Below are 21,226 nucleotides of genomic sequence, written 5' to 3' on the forward strand. Positions count from 1 at the left end.
CCGGAAGATTGGCGCATTGCGCATGTTGTGCCTTTGTTTAAAAAAGGTTCTAAAAGTAAACCTAGCAATTATAGACCTGTTAGTTTGACGTCTGTGGTGGGAAAATTAATGGAAAAGATACTTAGGGACAATATATATAATTATTTGGATAAACAAGGCCTGATTAGAAACAATCAACATGGATTTGTGCCTGGAAGGTCATGTTTGACTAATCTTCTTGAATTTTTTGAAGAGGTTACCAGGGAAATTGATAAGGGCAAGGCTGTGGATGTTGTCTATATGGACTTCAGTAAGGCATTTGACAAGGTTCCACATGGAAGGTTGATTAAGAAGGTTAAATCGTTGGGTATTAATAGTGAGGTTGCAAGATGGATTCAACAATGGCTGAATGGGAGATACCAGAGGGTAATGGTTGACAATTGTATGTCAGGTTGGACGCCAGTGTCTAGTGGAGTACCCCAAGGATCTGTGTTGGGTCCACTGTTGTTTGTCATTTACATTAATGATCTGGATGATGGTGTGGCAAATTGGATTAGTAAATATGCAGATGATACTAAGATAGGTGGTGTAGTTAATAATGAAGTAGAGTTTCAAAGTCTACAGAGAGATTTGGGCCTTTTGGAAGGGTGGGCTGAAAGATGGCAGATGGAGTTTAATGCTGATAAGTGTGAGGTGCTGCATTTTGGTAGGACAAATCAAAATAGGACGTACAGGGTAAATGGTAGGGAATTGAGGAATGCAGTGGAACAGAGGGATCTGGGAATAACTGTGCATTGTTCCCTGAAGGTGGAATCTCATGTTGATAGGGTGGTAAAGAAGGCGTTTGGTATGCTTGCCTTTATAGAGCATCGAATATAGAAGTTGGGATGTAATGTTAAAATTGTACAGGGCATTGGTGAGGCCGAATCTGGAGTATGGTGTGCAGTTCTGGTCGCCAAATTATAGGAAGGATGTCGACAAAATGGAGAGGGTACAGAGGAGATTTACTAGAATGTTGCCTGGGTTTCAGCACTTAAGCTACAGAGAGAGGTTGAACAGGTTGGGTCTTTATTCTTTGGAGCGTAGAAGGTTGAGGGGGGACTTGATAGAGGTTTTTAAAATTTTAAGAGGGACGGACAGAGTTGACGTGGGCAGGCTTTTCCCTTTGAGAGTGGGGAAGATTCTAACAAGGGGACATAGCTTCAGAATTGAGGGACAAAAGTTTAGGGGTAACATGAGGGGTAACTTCTTTACTCAGAGGGTGGTGGCTGTATGGAATGGGCTTCCGGTGGAAGTGGTGGAGGCAGGCTCGATTTTATTATTTAAGAGTAAATTGGATAGGTATATGGATAAGAGGGGATTAGAGGGTTATGGTCTGAGAGCAGGTAGATGAGACTAGGTCAGAGAGAGTGGTCGGCGTGGACAGGTAGGGCCGAACGGGCCTGTTTCCGTGCTGTAGTTGTTATATGGTTATATGGTTATATGAGATTTTTAGAAATATATATATAAATTAATGGTTTTGGAGAAAATAACCATTATTTAAATCAAATGCATTGCAAATCAATGTAGCAACTTCTGCCAAAATTGACGATCATGATAGTAAGTTGTTGACAAATTTGGCTGTGAGGAAATCTCTTGTTTTTGCAGTTTTGTCTTTGCGAAGCAAGTTATAGTAATTTGAGAAGTGTCGATTAAAAAGCACGATGTTCTCATGGAAACAATACAACATCCTACAAGACACTATTACAGCCTGCAATACTGTATGGTTGCGATACTTGGATTATATTGCTGTCATGTTTTGAAACTTAATATTTTTCATTTGCTTTGTCTTTGAAAAAATGTTTTAATCAAATTTTTCATATTCACTTGTATTTAGACATAGAATCATACCACACGGAAACAGGCCCTTCGGCCCAACTTGTCTACACCGACCAAGATGCTCTAGTCCCATTGCCTGTGCTTGGCCCATATCCCTCTAAACATTTCTACCCATGAATCCCTCCAATTATCTTTTAATACTGTGTCAAAAACACTTCAACTGAACATGTTCATCTACCAGTAATATTAACTTGGCTTTGCTCTCTCCACCTTTGCTGCCTACTCCAGCATTCCATTAGCAGCGCAATTAAAACTGGGGTTAATTTGTGATTATTTGTTTTTGATTGGTCTAGTTATTAATTGGATTGCTGGTCAGTGATTGATTCCATGAATGTTGCTTGGCCTGTTGAGTATTTTCAGCATTTTCAGTTTATATTTCCATTTTCCTGCAGTTTCTGCAGTATTTTGATTTTTCAGAATTCGCTTATGTGAGTAGATGAAATAAAGTCTGAATAAGAGCCTGACCTGAAATGTCACCGGTCCATGTTCTCCAGAGACACTGTTTGACCTGCTGAGTTGCTCCAGAACTTTGTGTCCTTTTGTGTAAATCAGCATCTGTAGTCCCTTGTTTCTACAGATAAAATAAAGTGTTAGGTGGCAGTTGTGGGGAGCAGATGGTATAAACACAAGCGTAGGCCTTCTCGACTGAATAACCTGATGGAGGTATATCTTGTGTAAAACCACATAAAACATAGAATAGTACAGCAAAGGAATGGGCCCTTCATCCCAAAATATCTTTGCTGAACAATATCTATGAAGCCAAATTAAACTAATCTCTTCTGCCTGTAAATGATCCATATTCCTCTATTCCCTGCATTTTCATGTGCTTATCGAAAACCCTTTTAAATACCTCTAACGTATCTACCCCCACCACCGCCCCTGCCAGTGCGCTGCAGGCCCCCAGCACGGTGTAGAAAATACTTGCCCTGCACATCTTCATTTCTCACTCTCACCTTATAGCTCTCGTGTTGGACATTTCCATCCTGGGGACAAAAGGTTCTGACTGTTTATTCTATCTATGACTCTCATATATACTTCTGCCAAGTTTATATACTTCGATCAAGTCTTCCCTCAACCTCTGACATCTTTTTTCTGATGTGGGAGGATATTTTCTCCAAAGGAGAGGTACCTTTTCCGGTCTCCACATCTTTTCTGCATTGGGGCGAACAGAAGACACGCAATAAATAGTCCAAATGCGGCCTAACCACGTCAATGAAGTCGCAGGAAACGGCAATTGGTTGAGGCCCATGAAATGCTGGCTTCTACCCTTGGCAGTGTACATGGTTCCTGTAAACTGAAGGATCAGTATTGGAGTAATGGGAGTAATGGGAATATACATCACAGTGCTCTTACAGACTAGTCAACCTGTTGCAAGTGAAGCCGGGCACAGATCATATTATTTCCCCAAATTAATGAGCTAACCAGAAGGCACTGTGGTGGATTGAGCAAACAGGTCGGAGGGTCACTAAGGGATTTAAGGTTAATGTTTTAAGTAGGATAATAGATACACCGTTAAATGGGAATTTGATTCATTGACCACACACTGATACACAAGTTGGGCTGAGTTGCAAATCCAGATATATGTTTTTCACAACAAATTTAATTTAAAAACAAAACGACAAGGGTCAAATAAGACCTATTTTTTTTCTCTGTCTTGTTTAATGAAATACGTTTCTTTCCCACCTCTTCCATCTCAGTTACATGCCGCACAAAGATTTGGTCATTACCATCAGTGACATGCAAACAATTTTGTTTGCTTTGCACCTCTGCAGCAAAATCTCTTGTTTGCAACTGCTTGGTTGCTGTCAATAGCGAGGAGTTACATTGTAGAAAGTCATAGTATGAAAATGTGGTTGTGAAGGGATTCTTTTTAAGTGGTTAGGTGAAAATGATGCACCGTGCACTTTTATATCAGAAATATATCGAAAACCCTGTGGTTGTTTTGACTATGATTAAGAGCAAATAGTGAGTGTAAAGAATCCTAGATGTGATGTATGAATGATACAAACTTAGCGGATAATTTTGGAATGGACCAGTTTACACGCTGTTAAATACTCAGCTACTCTGTTATTTGGGCACATACTTATTGGGTGAGCAGTTACACTGAAACTACAGGGCAGTTGAAATGCAGTTTGGATTGTAAGGCAGGCATTTTCAGGGGGAGCACAGTGGTGCAGTGGTAGAGTTGCTGCCTTACAACGCCAGAGACCCGGGTTCGATCCTGCTTATGGGTGCTGTCTGTGCAGAATTTGTACATTCTCCCTATGACTGTGTGGGTTACCTCAAGGTGCTCCGGTTTCCTCCCACACTCCAAAGATATGCAGCTTTGTAGGTTAATTGGCCTTGGCAAAATTGTCCCAAGTGTGTGTAGGATAATGCTAGTGTACGGGGTGATCGCTGGTGGCACGGATCAGGTGTACCGAAGGGCCTGTTTTCATGCTGTATTTCTAAAATCTCTAAAGTAAATCCTTGTCTATGTATTCTTTTATTTGCTGTGTGGTTGAAACTTTGGCTCTCCTGATAAGGTCTGAGCACTGCTCCCTTTAATTTGACAATCATGAAACTTCGGAGACTATTGTGAGTGAGAAGGGAAACGGAGAGAGCAGAATCCTTCCGATTTAAACACTTCAGGTTACATAGGCTTAAAGTAGTAAGAAGATATAAATACTTGAGTACGTTGAAAGATAAGTTTGGCGCTGCATTGAATTTTCTCCTGGGTTAATGTAGACTCAGCCCTTGTGCTCATTCTTGCCTTATTCCCATCATTTGACCATCATCATAATGGGTTTTATCAAGCGTGATTTGTTCAAGTTGCTTAATGAGCTTCCCATGTTACTGTTGTGACTGTTGTTCAGTTGCAGCAATAAAGTGCTTTGGAACAAGTTGAGGAGGGATATTAAAATTTTTATTGCTCAGAAATTCCAGACTGTTCCATGGGTAACTGATGTTAATCTGGTCGAATGGAGACTGCTCTATTCGCTCTATGATCTGAAAAACAAATCCACTTGCAATCAATCAGCCTCGGACACTTTTGTGATTGACAATTGCTGCCTGGTACTCTGCTCCTGGTCTGGGCCGACAAGATCAATCACCCCGTGAGTGATACCGCAGCAGTGACATTGCCTTGAATCTTGTCTTTGCTATCTGTGACTTGGATGCTTTGCAGTAGCATAGAAAAAAAAAGAAATATAGAAAATAGGTGCAGGAGGAGGCCATTTGGCCCTTCGAGCTAGCACCATCATTCATTGTGATCATGGCTGATCATCCACAATCAGTAACCTGTGCCTGCCTTCTCCCCATATTCCTTGATTCCACTAGCCCCTAGAGCTCTATCTAACTCTCTTTTAAATTCATCCAGTGAATTGGTCTCTACTGCCTTCTGTGGCAGAGAATTCCACAAATTCACAACTCTCTGGGTGAAAAAGTTATTTCTCATCTCAATTTTAAATGGTCTCCCCTTTATTCTTAGACTGTGGCCCTGGTTCTAGACTCCCCCAACATTGGGAACATTTTTCCTGCATCAAGCTTGTCCAGTCCTTTTAATTTTATACTTTCCTATAAGATCCCCTCTCATCCTTCTTAATTCCAGAGAATAATAATAATAATAATAATGTATTCCTTTATTCGTCCCACACCGGGGAAATTTACAGTGTTACAGCAGCAAAGTGGATAGCAAGAGATCATTCATTACAATATAATTCAGTACAATACAAGCCCTGTCTTTCCAATTTTTCCACATACGACAGTCCCGCCATCCCAGGGATTAACCTTGTGAATCTATGCTGCACTGCCTCAATAGCAAGGATGTCCTTCCTCAAATTCGGAGACCAAAACTGCACACAATACTCCAGATGTGATCTCACCAGGGCCCTGTACAACTGTAGAAGGACCTCTTTACTCCTGTACTCAAATTCTCTCATTATGAAGGCCCACATACTATTACAAGCCTGGTAGATGAAAGGCTAGCACAGAGGAGGTTCAGGGGAGCACAAGATTTCTGAAGGTTGGGTCTGGGGGAAATCGAGAAGCAGCAGTTGAGGTTGGGAGGGGAGAGACTATTGGAGCATTTGTTGAGAAGAGTTTTGGAAAATGAGTTGGAGGAGGCAGAGCTGATCGTGGGGTGGGTGGGAGGGGGATGGTTGAGGATAATTGAAGGGGAGAGGGACTCCAAGTATTGTCCATGTTTTTCACTTACCTGCAGGCTTCTGTGGGATTCTCAAAGTCTCCACCTAGGAGTTCCGTACGAGAAGTGACCCCAAGACAATGTTGTCGAAGCAATGCATAAAAAACACAGACCAATGCATGAGGAACCATGGAATACTGTGCATCCCTGATGCCAAAATTGTATTGCCATCAAAGAATAACTCGTAGCAAGAAGTGCTTGGTCCAATTTCTTAATTAGTGTGACTCGATCCAGAAATAAGTACAAATTCAATTTACTCCAGCTAGAAAGAATTTTCAATTCTAAAAATCCTCTGCAAACCAATTTCTATACAAATAGAGATGCGGATTTTATTTTATTTAGGAAATATCTGTTATATTAAATTGGCATCTTTTGATAAATCTTTTATTCTTGTATCTTTCCCATCATGACAGGAAAGTTAGACACAAAGAACTGGAATAACTCAGTGGGTCAGGCAGCATTTTTGGTCTCCAGAAGTGCTGTGTGACCCGCTGAGTTACTCCAGCTTCTTGTGTCTAACTTTGGTGTAAACTGGCATCTTCAGGAAAGTTTCTATTTGTGGAGGAGCTGGTCAACTGTATTGATCTTTAGAGTATTGCAGCATTTTCTATTTTAATTTCATTTAATTACCATTATTCCTGTTTTTGAAAACATTCAAACAGTTTATCTTTCCTCAAAAAAAGTTATACTTGTGCAACATTATTTTTTTGTTATATTTTTTAGGTTCAGCTTGTCAGCAGCAAGATGCTTCCATGAACAAAAGTGAAGATCTGAGCAATGTCCAAGAGATGTCGACCAAACATCTTGTTGTTGGTTCATTGGAGCTTCGGCTGGACAGTAGCTCTGTCCACAGGATACTGAAGATGGTGGCGTGTGGGTTCAATCATGAGTATGAACCGTACAGCAAGCCGCACTCAGGTTAAATATAAATTATATAGACTTTAGAGAAATAGCGTGGAAACAGGCCCTTTGCCCCACTGAGTCTGACGAGTGATCACCCAGCACACTGGCACTATCCTACACACTAGGGATAATTTACAATTTTACCAAAGCTAATTAACCTACAAACCTGTTGGTCTTTGGAATGTGGGAGGAAACTGGAGCATCCGGAGAAAACCAACACGGTCACAGTGAGAACGTACAAACTCCATATAGACAGCACCCACGGTTAGGATCAAACACGGGTCATTGGTGCATTCAGGCAGCAACACGGTATAGTTTATAGTCACATTGAAAATAACTACTTGGGCTGCAGGGGAATGTGCTAAAAACATTGCTGGTGGGGATGGAAGAACATACCAGGGAGCTGTGAAGGGAATGATCCATTTGAAATGTTGACAGGGAAGAGAATAACAATATGTGAGTGGTTGTGGAATCTTTGTTGGAGTTGGTGGAAATGGGGTTCCGAGTAGATTATGGACTGTTTTTGTTGTAAATTCAATGGAAATGTACTTAATCATGTGAAAAGACTTGGATAGAGTGGATGTGGAGAGGATGTTTCCATTAGTAGGAGAGTCTAGTACTGGAGGTCATAGCCTCAGAATGAAAGGACGTTCTTTTAGGAAGGAGATGAGGAGAAATTTCTTTACTCAGAAGGTAGTGAATCTGTGGAATTCTTTGCCACAGAAGGCTGCAGAGGCCAAGTCAGTGGATATTTTTAAGGCAGAGATCGATGATTCTTGATTAGTACTGGTGTCAGAGGTTATGGGGAGAAGGCAGGAAAATTGGTTGAGGAGGGAGGGGTAGATCAGCCAGGATTGAATGGTGGAGTAGACTGGATGGGGCGAATGGCCTAATTCTACTACTATTCCTTATGACCTTATGACTTTGATCACAATTATGTTAATTACATTTCTCCCATTGTACAGTTTGACAAAATGGTGATTCTGTGACGATTATTTAAAAATTCGGTGCAATTTTCTTTTATAGACGTGTGTGTACTATTTAGTTTAGTTTATGGTTACGTGTACCGAGGTACAGTGAAAAGCTACTGATGATGATACTTTATGTTACTGTTACCGTTACTTTATGTTACTGGTGATACTGTTGCGGGCTATCCAGTCAGTGGAAAGACAATACATAATTACAATCGTGCCATCCGCAGTGTGCAGATGCACTATTGCTCAGAGATAACATTTATTAATATCAGACTACACAGTTTTTTTTCACAATATTATCAACTTTGCTTGTTCCTTAAAGATCATAATGGTGAATAATGCTAAGATGTTCCATTGTAAAATAAATTCTCAATCTGCAGAACCCTTGAGGTTTGGGCAAATATCTTGCACCATGTCTCATCAACAATATGCATGCTTGCTGGCCTTCATTGACATAATTCAACGATTAAAGCTCGTCTTTGAAGCCATACTACAGCCTTGCACCTACTCTTGTAATCCTCTTTGCTGTAAAATTGTTCACTTGGGCAGCCTTAAATTTCTCAACCATTGACACTTCTGAGTTTTGAAATGACAAATTAATGATATGCAGAATGAATATTTGGATTAAGAAAATATTTTAATGTAACTGAACAATCCTGTTAACAGCTAGAGAGTGGTCCTGAGGTACCATCTACCTCACTGGTAACCCTTGAACTATTTTTGATTGGACTTTACTGGATATCTTGCACAAAACTTTCTTTCCTTTATCCTGTGTATACTATGGACGGTTCAATTGTAATAATGTATAGTCTTTCCGCTGACTGGATTGCACGCAACAAAAAGCTTTTCAATCTGCCTAAGTACACATGACAATAAACTAAACTAAACTGATCTTAGTTTTTTAATAAAACTAAATTAAACTTATACCAATAGTTGGCAAGATGATCAGACCTGGAATTCCCTCTGTACAATTTGCTCTCAAACTATCTTTGTATGATATTGACAGAGCTTCTGGTGACCCAGTGAAATGTTTTCTTTTGTGAATTGGAGTAAACATTTTTTTCGTTGCAAATTGCCATGGGAAATTTATTTTATGAAAATGCTCCGCAGGAGGACATTGGCATTATTTACGTTTTTTTGCGGTTGCTGTTAAAGTTTGTATTTTGACTTGTCACATTACACTGCCTATAGATTCATTGCAGTCCCACTACAGTACCTACCCATTCACAATGTTTAGTTTAGTTGAGAGATATAACTTGGAAACAGGCCCTTTGGCCGACCAGGGACAATTTACAGAAGCTAATCTTCTTTGAAATATGGGAGGAAACTGGAGCACCTGGAGAAAATCCACGCAGTCACAGGAAGAACGTACAAACTCCGTACAGATGAGCACTCATAGTCAGGATTGAACAGCAACTCTACAGCTGTGCCACGGTGCCACGACACTACACGTTTGCAGCACTTTGAAAACAGGCACTGTTTTTAGTATAGAATTTATTGAAAATCATTCAATCAAATATTTGCTTTCCCAAATTAGTGATATTTATGTCAATATTGTCCTTTTGAAACCTTTCAGAAACTGAGGATGAAAACAGGACATTGCCAAGCCAAGAGGAGGTTGCTGCTTTGGAAGAGTATATTCCTACAAGATTAACATGCATAACTATTTTAAAATGCACATTTACAATTACACTGGCTGAGTTCAACCTTCTGGACAATTTACTGCCTATAATTTTAGGTCAAAAGGTAACGAGCCCTTTTCTTAAAAAGGTCTTTCAAAAATGTATGTTAAAAGGAGCTGGGTGTTTTTCATTTTTCTATCGGATTTCTTCAAATGGATTAGTAAATTAGATGACGACAATTGTCTTTAAACAACAATAGATTTGCTTTCTGTCATATTCTGATTCAAATTGTAAAACATAAAATGATAAAATGTAATGTCCTTTCAATGAAATATAAGGAATCTGGATTGTTTGTAATGACAAAAGCATTTAATAGGAGAGAATATAAGAACCGCAAAGGAAAGTGGCCCATAAGTTGCTTTGAACCTGTTTTTCCATTGAATGAGGACATTTTTGACTTTTTACAGCACCACTATCTTACTTGATGTGGTCAGGAGTGTTCTGAAATTAGCAATTTATGACATGCAGAGTAAATATGTGGATAATGACAATATTTTTATGCCGTCAACACATATTTCAGAAAAGAAGATTGTGCTGGACAATTTTGTAATGTTTTGATATAGGGGTTGGTGCAGGGTTAAGGGGTGGATATGATGTACATAGATTTTCCAAAAGTCTTTGTTAAAGTATTACATAAGCTATTGGAGAAGGTTAAGAGGTCTGGAATTAAGGGCAGATTAGGAAACTTATTTCATGCACTGCATCTCGTATTATTTGTACACTAAAAATATGATCTGTAATGCATGTATTCTTTAGTATATGATTAAAACAAAGATTTACATAAAAGTAACTTAAAAATGTTGTATTTTCAGCATTCCGTGCCTTACTTAAGTGCTCCACATTTTCATCCATTGCGACCCTTACCTGCCTTGAGAGTACAGGTGGACAAAGTTAGTTTGGAACATTCAGTGCCTATGTATGCTGGACAACTTATCCCCACTGTCAGCAGCCTTAGTCAGCCATCTGATAACTTGTTGCATTGCTGTTATGTTCGCTGTTATGTCAAGGTAATATGTTCTTTATCAGCATTTTTTAATTTGTTCAATTTGAAGGTTCTAGCTTTGATTTAAACATGTAATTTTTTCTTCTCCATTTGCCATCGGTGTTACAAACCATGATTGAGGGTTTTGAAAAGACTTTTCGGGAATAGTAAATTTGGTTCAATGTGACAAGAATGTTGTAGATGTTTGCAAATACTATTTGTAACTTAAGGAATGGAATTAAACCATAACATTCTGATATCTGTAAAACGGAACTGCAGATGCTGGTTATATCAAAGATAGACACAAAGTGCTGGAGTAAGTGGGTCAGGTTGGGATAGTTACCAACCCGAAACGTCACCCATCCTTTTTCTCCAGAGATGCTGCTTGACCCGCTGAGTTATTCCAGCACTTTGTGTCTACATTCTGATATCTATTTGATATTCTGGTATTTACTTCATTGAATGTTGTTCTATTGCGGCCAGATATTTTAAACACTGATCTACTTAAGTTTTCCTCTGTTGTCCTATTCAGTTATAATCTTGGCCAGCGCAATGGAATTAATGAAACAATATTAATTGATTAATTATGAGAATTTTTTATATCAAATTCTTCACCTCTCTCTTATTAATTGAACTTTCTTAATATTCCTTCAATAAATATTCTGATCCTTCTTGACCTTGAATGTTTTAAAATCGGTAATGCTCATTTAGGTACTGTGGAATGCAATGCAAGAAAGTCATCCTGAATTTAGGTTCCATTCAACTTTGAAATATTTTTGTTTTGTTCGTATTGTGTTTACTATTACTTGGCACTCTGGTGAAGACAGGTTATGCCTCAACTAGACTCTTGTCTAATTCAGGAGATTATAATTTGGATAGAACGTCAAATAAGGCCTTAAAGCCATGGAGTCATACAGCATAGAAACAGGCCTTTTTCATGCCGACCAAGATGTCCATGTACACCATCCCATTTGCCCACGTTGGCCCATGAAATCTTTTGTATCCTTGCACAGGGTACAGTGGAGGCTTACTGGAATGGTTGGGATGCAGAAATTAATGAAGATTAATAACTAGCGAGCACAGCCAAAGAGAGGGGGAAGCAGATTCAGTAACTGCTTTAAGGATAAAATTCTATACATATTTTAAGGCTCTCATGCAATGGGCTAATTTGGTAATTCTTTCAAAGAGCTGCTTTCTGTGTTGAGAATCTGTGAAATTGGCAGTTGTGACTTTGTTAAAAAATATACATTTAAACCTTTCTAGACAATGCCCTCTTTTGACATTTATATGTCAATTGGCAGCAAGGTGGTGCAGCGGTAGAGTTCCTGCCTTACACAAGCAGAGACCCGGGTTTGATTCTGACTATGGGTGCTGTCTGTACAGAGTTTGTACGTTTTCCTTGCGACCGTGTGGGTTTTCTCCTGGTGCTCCTGTTTCCATCCATACTCCAAAGACATACAGGTTTGTACGTTAATTGGCTTTGGTAAAAATTGTAATTTGACCCCGAGTGCGTAGGACAGTGTTAGTGTACGGGGTGATCGCTGGTTGGCTCGGACTCGGTGGGCTAAACGGCCTGTTTCTGTGCTACATCTCTAAACTAAACTAAACTAATAAACATTATTGCCATATTTTTAAATTAAATAATTCTGCAGGATATCCAATGTTGGACTTTTGCACGTGAAAGCAATTGCATTTTTGGGTTGCAGCGTAGTGAAAACCATAACCAAGTTGCAGGAAATGGCAGAGATTGTATCTTGTGTCACATGCTTTCTTGCTTTTCTTTCTATTTAATAGAGGTGGTGGAAGTAATAATGTATCAATGAAAACCACACTACGTCTTGCATGGTCTTTCCAGTTTAAGTACATAAGAACAACATTTTTTGATTTGCCATAATAGATTTTTGGTTTGTTGGCTTCCAAGTTAGTGAAATTTATTCTAAAGTTGAGTATGTTTCTGACATTAATCTTGTTGTTCTGAAAATATTTCATTAATATTTTTAAAATGTGTTGGTTGTACAATTCAGATCTACATTCATGAAAAGTACGGAGTTTTGCTCCTGCTGTTTTGAATTTAACGTGAGGGAAACAATTCTTGTTCGATGAGACATGTGCATCTTTTCATTGGGTGTGAGGTAATGTTTCAGATTTGATGTGTTTCCATGGGTTAGTGCTTTAAGTTATTTTGGCTGTTGTGATTGCTTGGAACACACATGACAGACCCAACTGAGGAAACTTATTGAAGTCGACTCTTTGAGAGAGTTGAATTAACAACAGCATAAATGCAGTGATTCAGTCAGTTTAATTGTATGTCGAAGTTCAGGCAATGACACTGTTATCCTCATGGTTTAGAGCTCTGATGGGCAACAGAAATATTAACAGAAATCTGAATTGTTATAGGTTTTATTAAAGCATAAACACAATATTGTTGGTGAGCTTACCTTTGTGCCATCATTTGTTATCTATTTGCAGAAACAAGGAATTGCAGATGCTGGTTTTCAAAAAAGTATACAAAGTGCTGGATTAACAATGGATCAGTCAGCATTTCTGGTGGTGTTTAGCGTCAGGATCCTTCAGGCTGATTATAGGGGGAGGAAAGAAAGCTGGGGGAGAGGAGAGGCAGGACAAAGAATGGCAAGAATGAAAGGTAGACGGTTGAGGGAGGTTGATAAGCAGATGGGTCAAACAAAGGTCAGAGATAAAAGCAAGAGGTGTGCGACAAAATGGTTGAAGAATTGCGATTGTCAAGTCAGAGGAAGGTATTTAGAGGGAGAGGAGAAAGACACACCTATTTCGTCCCCTCCCCCTCTCCCTCCACCCACATTCCTTTCTCTGGCTTGACAATTCGTGACTCTTCAATCCTTTTGTCTCACCCATTTGTCATCCATTGTTCGCCATGGACACTGATTTTTGATCAGTTTTGGTAAAAACAATTGCACATGAGTGCGTATTCAAGAACTGCACTGTGGTATCATGTTGGGAAATTCATGAGAGAAATCAGTGCTCATTAGATCAGGAGATCGCTATTCATCTGAAATTCCAAAGCATTCTATCCAATCTTTAAATCAAAATCATAAGAGCACAAGAATATAGGAGCAGGATAAGCTTCCAGTCTTTCAAAACTGCCCCACCATTCGATATGAATATGGCTGATCAATTCTGGCCTCAATTCCTCTTCCATACCAGTTCCCCATGACTCTCAATTCCTAGTTCTTTCAAATATTTATCTATCTTCACCTATAATAATATAATATTTATAACGATCTGGCTTGCAACAGTCCCACCCACACCAACCCCACACATCACACAATAATCAGTCTGAAGAATGGCCCCGACATGCAAAGTTACCTATTCATGTTGCCTGGAGATGTTGCCTGACCAGCTGAAATACTCCAGCACTTAATGTCTTTTCAAGATATTAATCGGGCGTACAAAACTATAGGGTGTCAGTGTAATATTGTATGCTGCTGTGAATGGATATATAGGTTTAGTTTAGATTAGAGATAATAATAATAATAATAATAATACATTTTATTTATATAGCGCTTTTCATATACTCAAAGACGCTTTACAGAGATTTTGAGAACATAGGGAAATTAATAAATAGATAAATAAGTAAATAAATTAATGAACAGAGAAAGGAGACAGAAGGTGAGGTGACCTTCAGTGGTTGAAGGCAGTACTGAACAGGTGAGACTTCAGCGATGTTTTGAATGTGGTGAGTGTGGGGGAATCTCTAACGGTTTGGGGTAGTGAGTTCCATAGGGTGGGAGCAGCGATGGAGAAAGCCCTGTCCCCCCAGGATCTGAGTTTAGTCCGGATGTGGGGGGATAGGAGATTGGCAGCGGCAGAGCGGAGGGTGCAGGTGGGAGTGTGCCTGTGGAGGCGGTCGGTCAGGTAGGATGGGGCCAGGTTATGGAGGGCTTTGTAGGTTATGAGGAGGATTTTGTACTGGATTCTCTGGGGGATGGGGAGCCAGTGGAGTTTATAAAGGACGGGGGTGATATGGTCACGGATCGAGGTGTGTGTGAGTAGACGGGCAGCGGAGTTTTGAATGTATTGAAGTTTATTGATGATTTTTGAGGGTGCGCCATAGAGGAGGCTGTTGCAGTAGTCCAGACGGGAGGTGATGAAGGCGTGGATGAGGGTTTCTGCAGCTGTGGAGGAGAGGGATGGACGGAGACGGGCAATGTTTTTGAGGTGGAAGAAGGCTGTCTTTGTGATGTGTTTGATGTGTTTGTCGAAGGAGAGGGTTTGATACAGCATGGAAACAGGTCCTTCGGTCCACCAAGTCCACACTGACCATCGACCACCCATACACTAGTTCTAGCCGACAAGCTAGGGACAATTTACAGAAACTGGAGAACCCGGAGGAAATTCACGCGGTAACAGAGAGAACGTACAAACTCCGTACAGCAGCACCCTTAGTCAGGATCGAACCAGGGTCTCTGGCACTGTAAGACAGCAACACTACCGCTGTTCCACCGTGCCAATAATTAATAATACCATAAATTATCTGCAATACTTGGTAACCAGACCATAATGGTGCTTTGTCTCCATACTCGCTGTGCTTTTGGCACTATTTGAATGCTGTCTTCTACCGCATGATTGCAAACATTTGCGAATGATTGCGAACATTTCATCAAAAGCCATCATCGTCACTTGTGGGTGCTTACTGGCTAACATGCTTTGTCGTACAGGTGCTTCCTCTCAGCTGCTGTTTTCGGCATGTTCCAGGCGACATACCAAAACGGAAAAATATTCCTTTTGTAGAAGCTGAGTGTGGTTTTGAGCCAGACCTAGCGTTGTAACTGTGCTTCATTCTTGATTTACCATGGTAACCTTTCCTGAATTTGTTTGAAATGAGTAGGTTTGGACATATGGTCTGTGTTGATTCTTCAAAACACCCCATTCATATTAGTGAGCAGGTTTCCTTTTCTATCAGCACCAAAATAGCTCAGGCCCACCTGCAGCTGATTTTTACTCCCATTTACCAGTTCCCCTTTTCCTTGCTTTGTCTGGTATGCAACAAAATGGAAAGAATTAGAAGTTTCAAGAAAAGACTTTGCTTTTACAAGTTTAGTTTGCTTTTTTTTGGGTTAAATTTAGCCAGGTACACAAGGAACGGCAGAGCTAGTTACACCAAGTTAATGTGATTGCTAGACACAAAATGCTGGAGTAACTCAGCGACACAGGCAGCATCTCTGGGTAGAAGGAATGGGTGAAGTTTCGGGTTGAGACCCTTCGTCGGACCCACCCATGCTTCAGCTTGAGTTACTCCTGCATTTTGTGGCTATTTTGGTTTAAACCAGCAGCTGCAGTTCCTTCCTACACTTAATGTGATGGCTATTCTGTCTGGTGCATAGGAGAGAGAAATGGGATGCATGCCAATTACGTGCTGATGTCCCACTGAATTACTTCCTATTTTTAACCTAAAACTCTGATAAATTTACATTTTATTTTTAGAGCTCTTATGGTTTACAATAACAAATAGGTTTGTCCAGATCTGCTATGAACTTCTTGTATTTTCTGTGTAGTAAAGGTTTGCCTGAAAACTGTTGGAATAAATTTAAGGGCAAGGTATTCTTTCTGGTCCATAATATTCTTAAGGACTTAGTGTAGAAACAAGGAATTGCAGATGCTGGCTTACACAAAAGGACACGAAGTACTGAAGTAATTCAGTGGGTCAAGCAGCATCTCTGGAGAACATGGGTAGATGACGTTTTGGTTTGGGACCCTTCTTCTGAGTCTGAAGAAGGGTCTGGACCTGAAACGCCACCTATCCATGTTCCCCAGAGATGCTGCTTAGCCTGCTGAGTTACTCCAGCACTTCGTGTCCTATTCTTAAAAACTTATTCTGCTCAATTTCTATTTCTCTTTTTTTAATAAATGATTTCTTAGCAATGCAGATTTCCAACACACTGCCAGTGGTTGAGACAGATTTGATACTGGCATTTAAGAGACTATTAGATAGGCACATGGATATGCAGGGAATGGAGTGATATGGGTTAAATGCAGGCAGATAAGAGTTGGTTTTAGCATCATGCTTGGCACAGACATTGTGGGCCGGGGTGCCTGTTCTTGTGCTGTATAGTTTAATGTTCAATTAATTGTTACAATTTCAGTGTCGATCCCAAAATACTGGTGAAATGTTGCTCGTGCTTTTGCACTGCTGATGTCCACGCTTGTGCGTCTGGAATCATTCTGACCCATGTTTATTGTGGAGGCTTAATCACCATGTTTGCCCAGCTAGAACAAGGGATTGTCTTGATATTGAGCCACAGGCACATCACAGTTCAAGGCACACCAAACCAAGGTGTTAATAGGAGATATAAGGGACTGCAGTTGCTAGTTCATACAAAACATCAGGAAGTTGTAGTAACTCAGTGGGTCAGGCAACATCTCCAGAGAACATAGATAGGTGGCATTTTGGGTTAGGACCCTTTTTCAGACAGATCGCCCCCCCCCTCACCCGTATCCATCTATCACTCGCCAGGCTTTATCCGACTCCCATCTCTCTTCCAGCATTCTCCCCTCTCCCTACCCGTAAGAACATGAGCAGAATTAAGCCATTCGGCCCATGGAGCCTGCCCCATCTTCCGCTCATAGCTGATCTATTCTTCCCCTCTTACCCCATCCTCCTACCTTCTCCCCATAACCTTTAATGCCCTTGCTAATCTAGGACCTATGAATCTGTACTTTAAAAATACCCAATGTCTTAGCCTCCACCGCCATCTGTGCCAATGAATTCCACAGATTCACCACCCTCTGAGGAAAGAAATTCCTCTTCAACTCCATTCTACAGGTATGTCCTTTTATTCTGAGGCTGTGCCCTCTGGTCGTAGACTTTCCAACAACTGGAAACATCCTCTCCACATCCACTCTATCTAGGCCTTTTATTATTCGCTGGGTTTCAATGAGATCCCCCTCTCACCACAATCATCTGAAGAAGGGTTCCGAACTGCAAAGCCCCTTATCTATGTTCTCCAGAGATATTGCTTGACCTGCTGAGTTACTCAAGCACTTTGTGTCTTTTCAAGATGTTAATAAGTTGTATAAAATTATAGGGTGTTAGTGTAATCTTGCATGCTACTGGTAAATGGATTCAGAGATCCAGGATTAGTCTTCTAACTAAACCATAGCTGAATTGAGGCCGTGACTCCATGCAGGCCCTCAAACAGCACTGGAATAAGTCCGTTGTGTGATATTTTCTCTGACTACACTGAGTAATTTTTGCTGCTTAAATTTATCCCCATAATCAAATTTGTGTTGGTTGCATCTCTGTGCATTTATGGGGATCTAACAAATGCATAGATTGTGTATTGTTTTGTAATCCATTGCAATTAAAATCATGTGAGTGTTAATGTGAATAATAGATACATCAGGAGTGTCACAGTGATGGGCTTTTAAAATTATGGTATTTATTCCAGGGAGCTAATTACTTCGGGATAGATCACTGTCTCATTCCAGTTTTATTGTTTATGGTTTAAATGGTATAGATCTGCGGTACATCTAATTTAAATCTTCCGGTTAATTATCAGAGTTAAAATCCAATCCAACTAGCTTGCAGAATACATTGAAAATGTTTGTTTGAAGAAGGGTCTCGACCCGAAAAGTCACCCATTCCCTCTCTCCTAGATGTTGCCTGACCTGCTGAAGTACTCCAGCATTTTGTGATATCTTGAAAATGTTATTGGTAATGCCAAAATATTCAGTCATAAGTGACATTGATTTTGGACGGTTCAGTAAACCTTGCAATTGTTTAGCATAGCTCGTTTTCTTGTTAAAGTTACACAGTTCTTCTGTTCATTTGAGCTATTTGGTGATTTTACCACTCAAGCTACCAGAATTTCCCCCCGCCCAACCCCCCCCCCCCCCTCCCCACCTTTCTTATTTTAAGTAATTCACATACTTCTGAACATTCTTTGAAGGTGCCTTTTGCCATTGGTGAAACCCGATCTTTTACAGTAAAGTGACATTTCGATGATTAGATTATTTAATGAGTGCCAGCTAAAGTTTAAAGCACTGAACTACTTGTGGAAGTATAAATGGAATGTCTTGAACACATCTTAATTGCTATTTCTCGGATAACATCAAACGTATGTTGTTTTCTGAGCTTATATTTTGAAACTAAACCTTGTATGCACAATTTCCCAAATTTACTTCAATCAAAATGAAATTCCAAGCTGAGCAGAAATTCTGAAGTTTCTGTCAACTAACACTTTAATCTCTTTATGTCGAATATTTATTGTGAAAAGATGCCTCTGAGTAGTAGCCATAATATTGCTGGTAATTGACGCAAAGATCAATTTTTTTTTTAAGAAGTCCTATTGAGTGAGTGTTAATGATTGCTGTGTGGACAAAATGGTAAAAGACACTCCTGATAAAATTTGATTTTTAAACCCCGTTTAGACAAAAAATAAATGTTGCAAATCAGTAATTTTGAATTGATTGAAAGATACAACATGGAAACAGGCCCCTTGGTCCACCAAGTCTACACCCATCATTCATGTGACCGTTCACGCAAGTTCTATGTTGTCTCGCTTTAGCATCCACTCCCTGCACACTCGGGGCAATTTACTGATGCCAATTATCCTACAATTCACACACATTTGGGATGTGGGTGAAAACTGGTGCACGAGACGAGAGGAAACCCACGCGGTCACAAGGAGATTGTGTAGACTCCATGTAGACAGCACATGAGATCAGGATTGCACATGAGATCAAAATTGCACCTGGGTTTCTGCCGTTTTCTCCTATCTGCGCCATGCGATATTTGACTTTTTCTCCATTCAGAAAGGTGAAGCTTGAGATATTTATTCTGGTCTATTGGCAAAATTGCTATTGGCAGCAGAGTGACGCAGTGGTAGAGTTGTTGCCTTACAGCGCCAGAGACCTAGGTTCGAACCTGACTATGGGTGTTGTCCATACAGTGTTTGTATGTTCTCCCCGTGACTGTGTGGGTTTTCTCCAGGTGCTCCTACACTCCAAAGACATACAGGTTGTAGGCTAATTGGTTTGGTAAAATTGTAAATTGTCCCTCGTGTGCGTGTAGCATAGTGTTAGTGTACGTGGGATTGCTGATTGGCATGGACTCGGTGGGCTGAAAGTCCTGTTTCCCCACTATATCTCTAAACTAAACTAGTTGGCTTTGGTAAGAAAACTGTAAATTGTCCCTAGTGTGTGTAGGATAGTGATAGTGTACGGGGTGATCGCTGGTCAGTGTGGACTTGGTGGGCTGAAGGGTCTGTTACGTGCTGTAACTCTAAAAAGAAATACCACCTCATTTCATGTGATGCCACTAATGGAAGGCTTTGGTAAAACAATATCATGCCTCAACCTGTGTCATCTGGATTTATCTGAATTAACTGCTTACATGATTATCAAAACAATTGCACTTTCAGTGTTTTCCAGTGTTTAAAAGGTCATGACTTTTAGAAATTAGGCAGACTCAGTGGTGATGCAGTGATAGGTACAAGTGTTCAGTGTGTGTTCATTGTAAGGAAAATTGAAGTTGACATGTTTCATCCTGTCTTCATTAAACCTTTTCTTGTCGTGGAGTTTTTGATCCTCTCCGGTTTGTTATTGCAGATATTTGGTTTCCAGGCAGGCCTGACCTCCTTGGATACTGAAGGATCATTCTGTCCACCTGTCCCAGTCATCCCTTCCTTCAGCACAGCTTTTTATGGCAAATTCCTACAACTTCCATCACATTGGTGAGTTCATTTACAACCAAAATGGTCACATTTGCAGAAAACCACCTTCAAAGTATTTGCATTTTTAATTTAAAACACCTTTCTTTTTGTTAACTGGAAAACTGTATATTGAATATACATAAACTTCCTCAAATGCTCATATTTTAACTATTTTTTCCATTATATGAATTGGTATTTTAGTATGGTATATTTATCTACTGCATGAAGTGCTTAATGTTTTACAATATATAAATTCAAGTTATTTCTTGGGAATGAACAGTGTTTTGAAAGAGACATTTAGAGTGGATGGCACAGTGGTGCAGGTCGAAGGTATCACAAAATGCTGGAGTAACTCAGCAGGTCAGGCAGCATCTCAGGAGAGAAGAAATGGGTGACGTTTCGGGTCGAGACCCTTCTTCAGACTGATGTCAGGGGGGCGAGACAAAGGAAGGATATAGGTGGTGACAGGAAGATAGAGGGAGAACTGGGAAGGGGGAGGGGAAGAGAGGGATAGAGGAACTATCTAAAGTTGGAGAAGTCAATGTTCATACCACTGGGCTGCAAGCTGTTCCTCCAATTTCCGGTGGGCCTCACTATGGCACTGGAGGAGGCCCATGACAGAAAGGTCAGACTGGGAGTGGGAGGGGGAGTTGAAGTGCTCAGCCACCAGGAGATCAGGTTGGTTAAGGCGGACTGAGCGAAGGTGTTGAGCAAAACGATCGCCGAGCCTGCGTTTGGTTTCGCCGATGTAAAGAAGTTGACATCTAGAGCAGCGGATACAATAGATGAGGTTGGAGGAGGTGCAGGTTAACGAACCTCTGTCTCACCGGGAAAGACTGTTTGGGTCCTTGGATGGAGTTGAGGGGGGAGGTAAACGGACAGGTGTTGCATCTCCTGCGGTTGCAGGGGAAGTGCCCGGGGATGGGATGGTTTGGGTAGGAAGGGACAAGTGG

At 40.4% G+C, this 21,226-nt stretch overlaps 1 protein-coding gene across 6 annotated transcripts in view; it reads left to right on the plus strand.

The window, feature by feature from the left end:
• Positions 1 to 21,226, plus strand: part of vps13b (vacuolar protein sorting 13 homolog B) — a 752,723-nt gene that overhangs the window by 157,592 nt on the left and 573,905 nt on the right. For all 6 annotated transcript variants that reach the window (XR_013547184.1, XM_078398050.1, XM_078398047.1 and 3 more), the window contains exons 13-16: positions 6,764 to 6,958; positions 9,494 to 9,663; positions 10,412 to 10,606; positions 20,170 to 20,294. Coding sequence is in view for 5 of the 6 variants with exons in the window: in XM_078398050.1 (XP_078254176.1) it covers positions 6,764 to 6,958; positions 9,494 to 9,663; positions 10,412 to 10,606; positions 20,170 to 20,294 (685 nt within the window). In the remaining variant the exon portion in view is untranslated. The remainder of the gene's footprint in view (positions 1 to 6,763; positions 6,959 to 9,493; positions 9,664 to 10,411; positions 10,607 to 20,169; positions 20,295 to 21,226) is intronic.

Source organism: Rhinoraja longicauda, chromosome 4, assembly GCF_053455715.1.
Source record: "Rhinoraja longicauda isolate Sanriku21f chromosome 4, sRhiLon1.1, whole genome shotgun sequence".
NCBI lineage: Eukaryota > Metazoa > Chordata > Chondrichthyes > Rajiformes > Arhynchobatidae > Rhinoraja > Rhinoraja longicauda.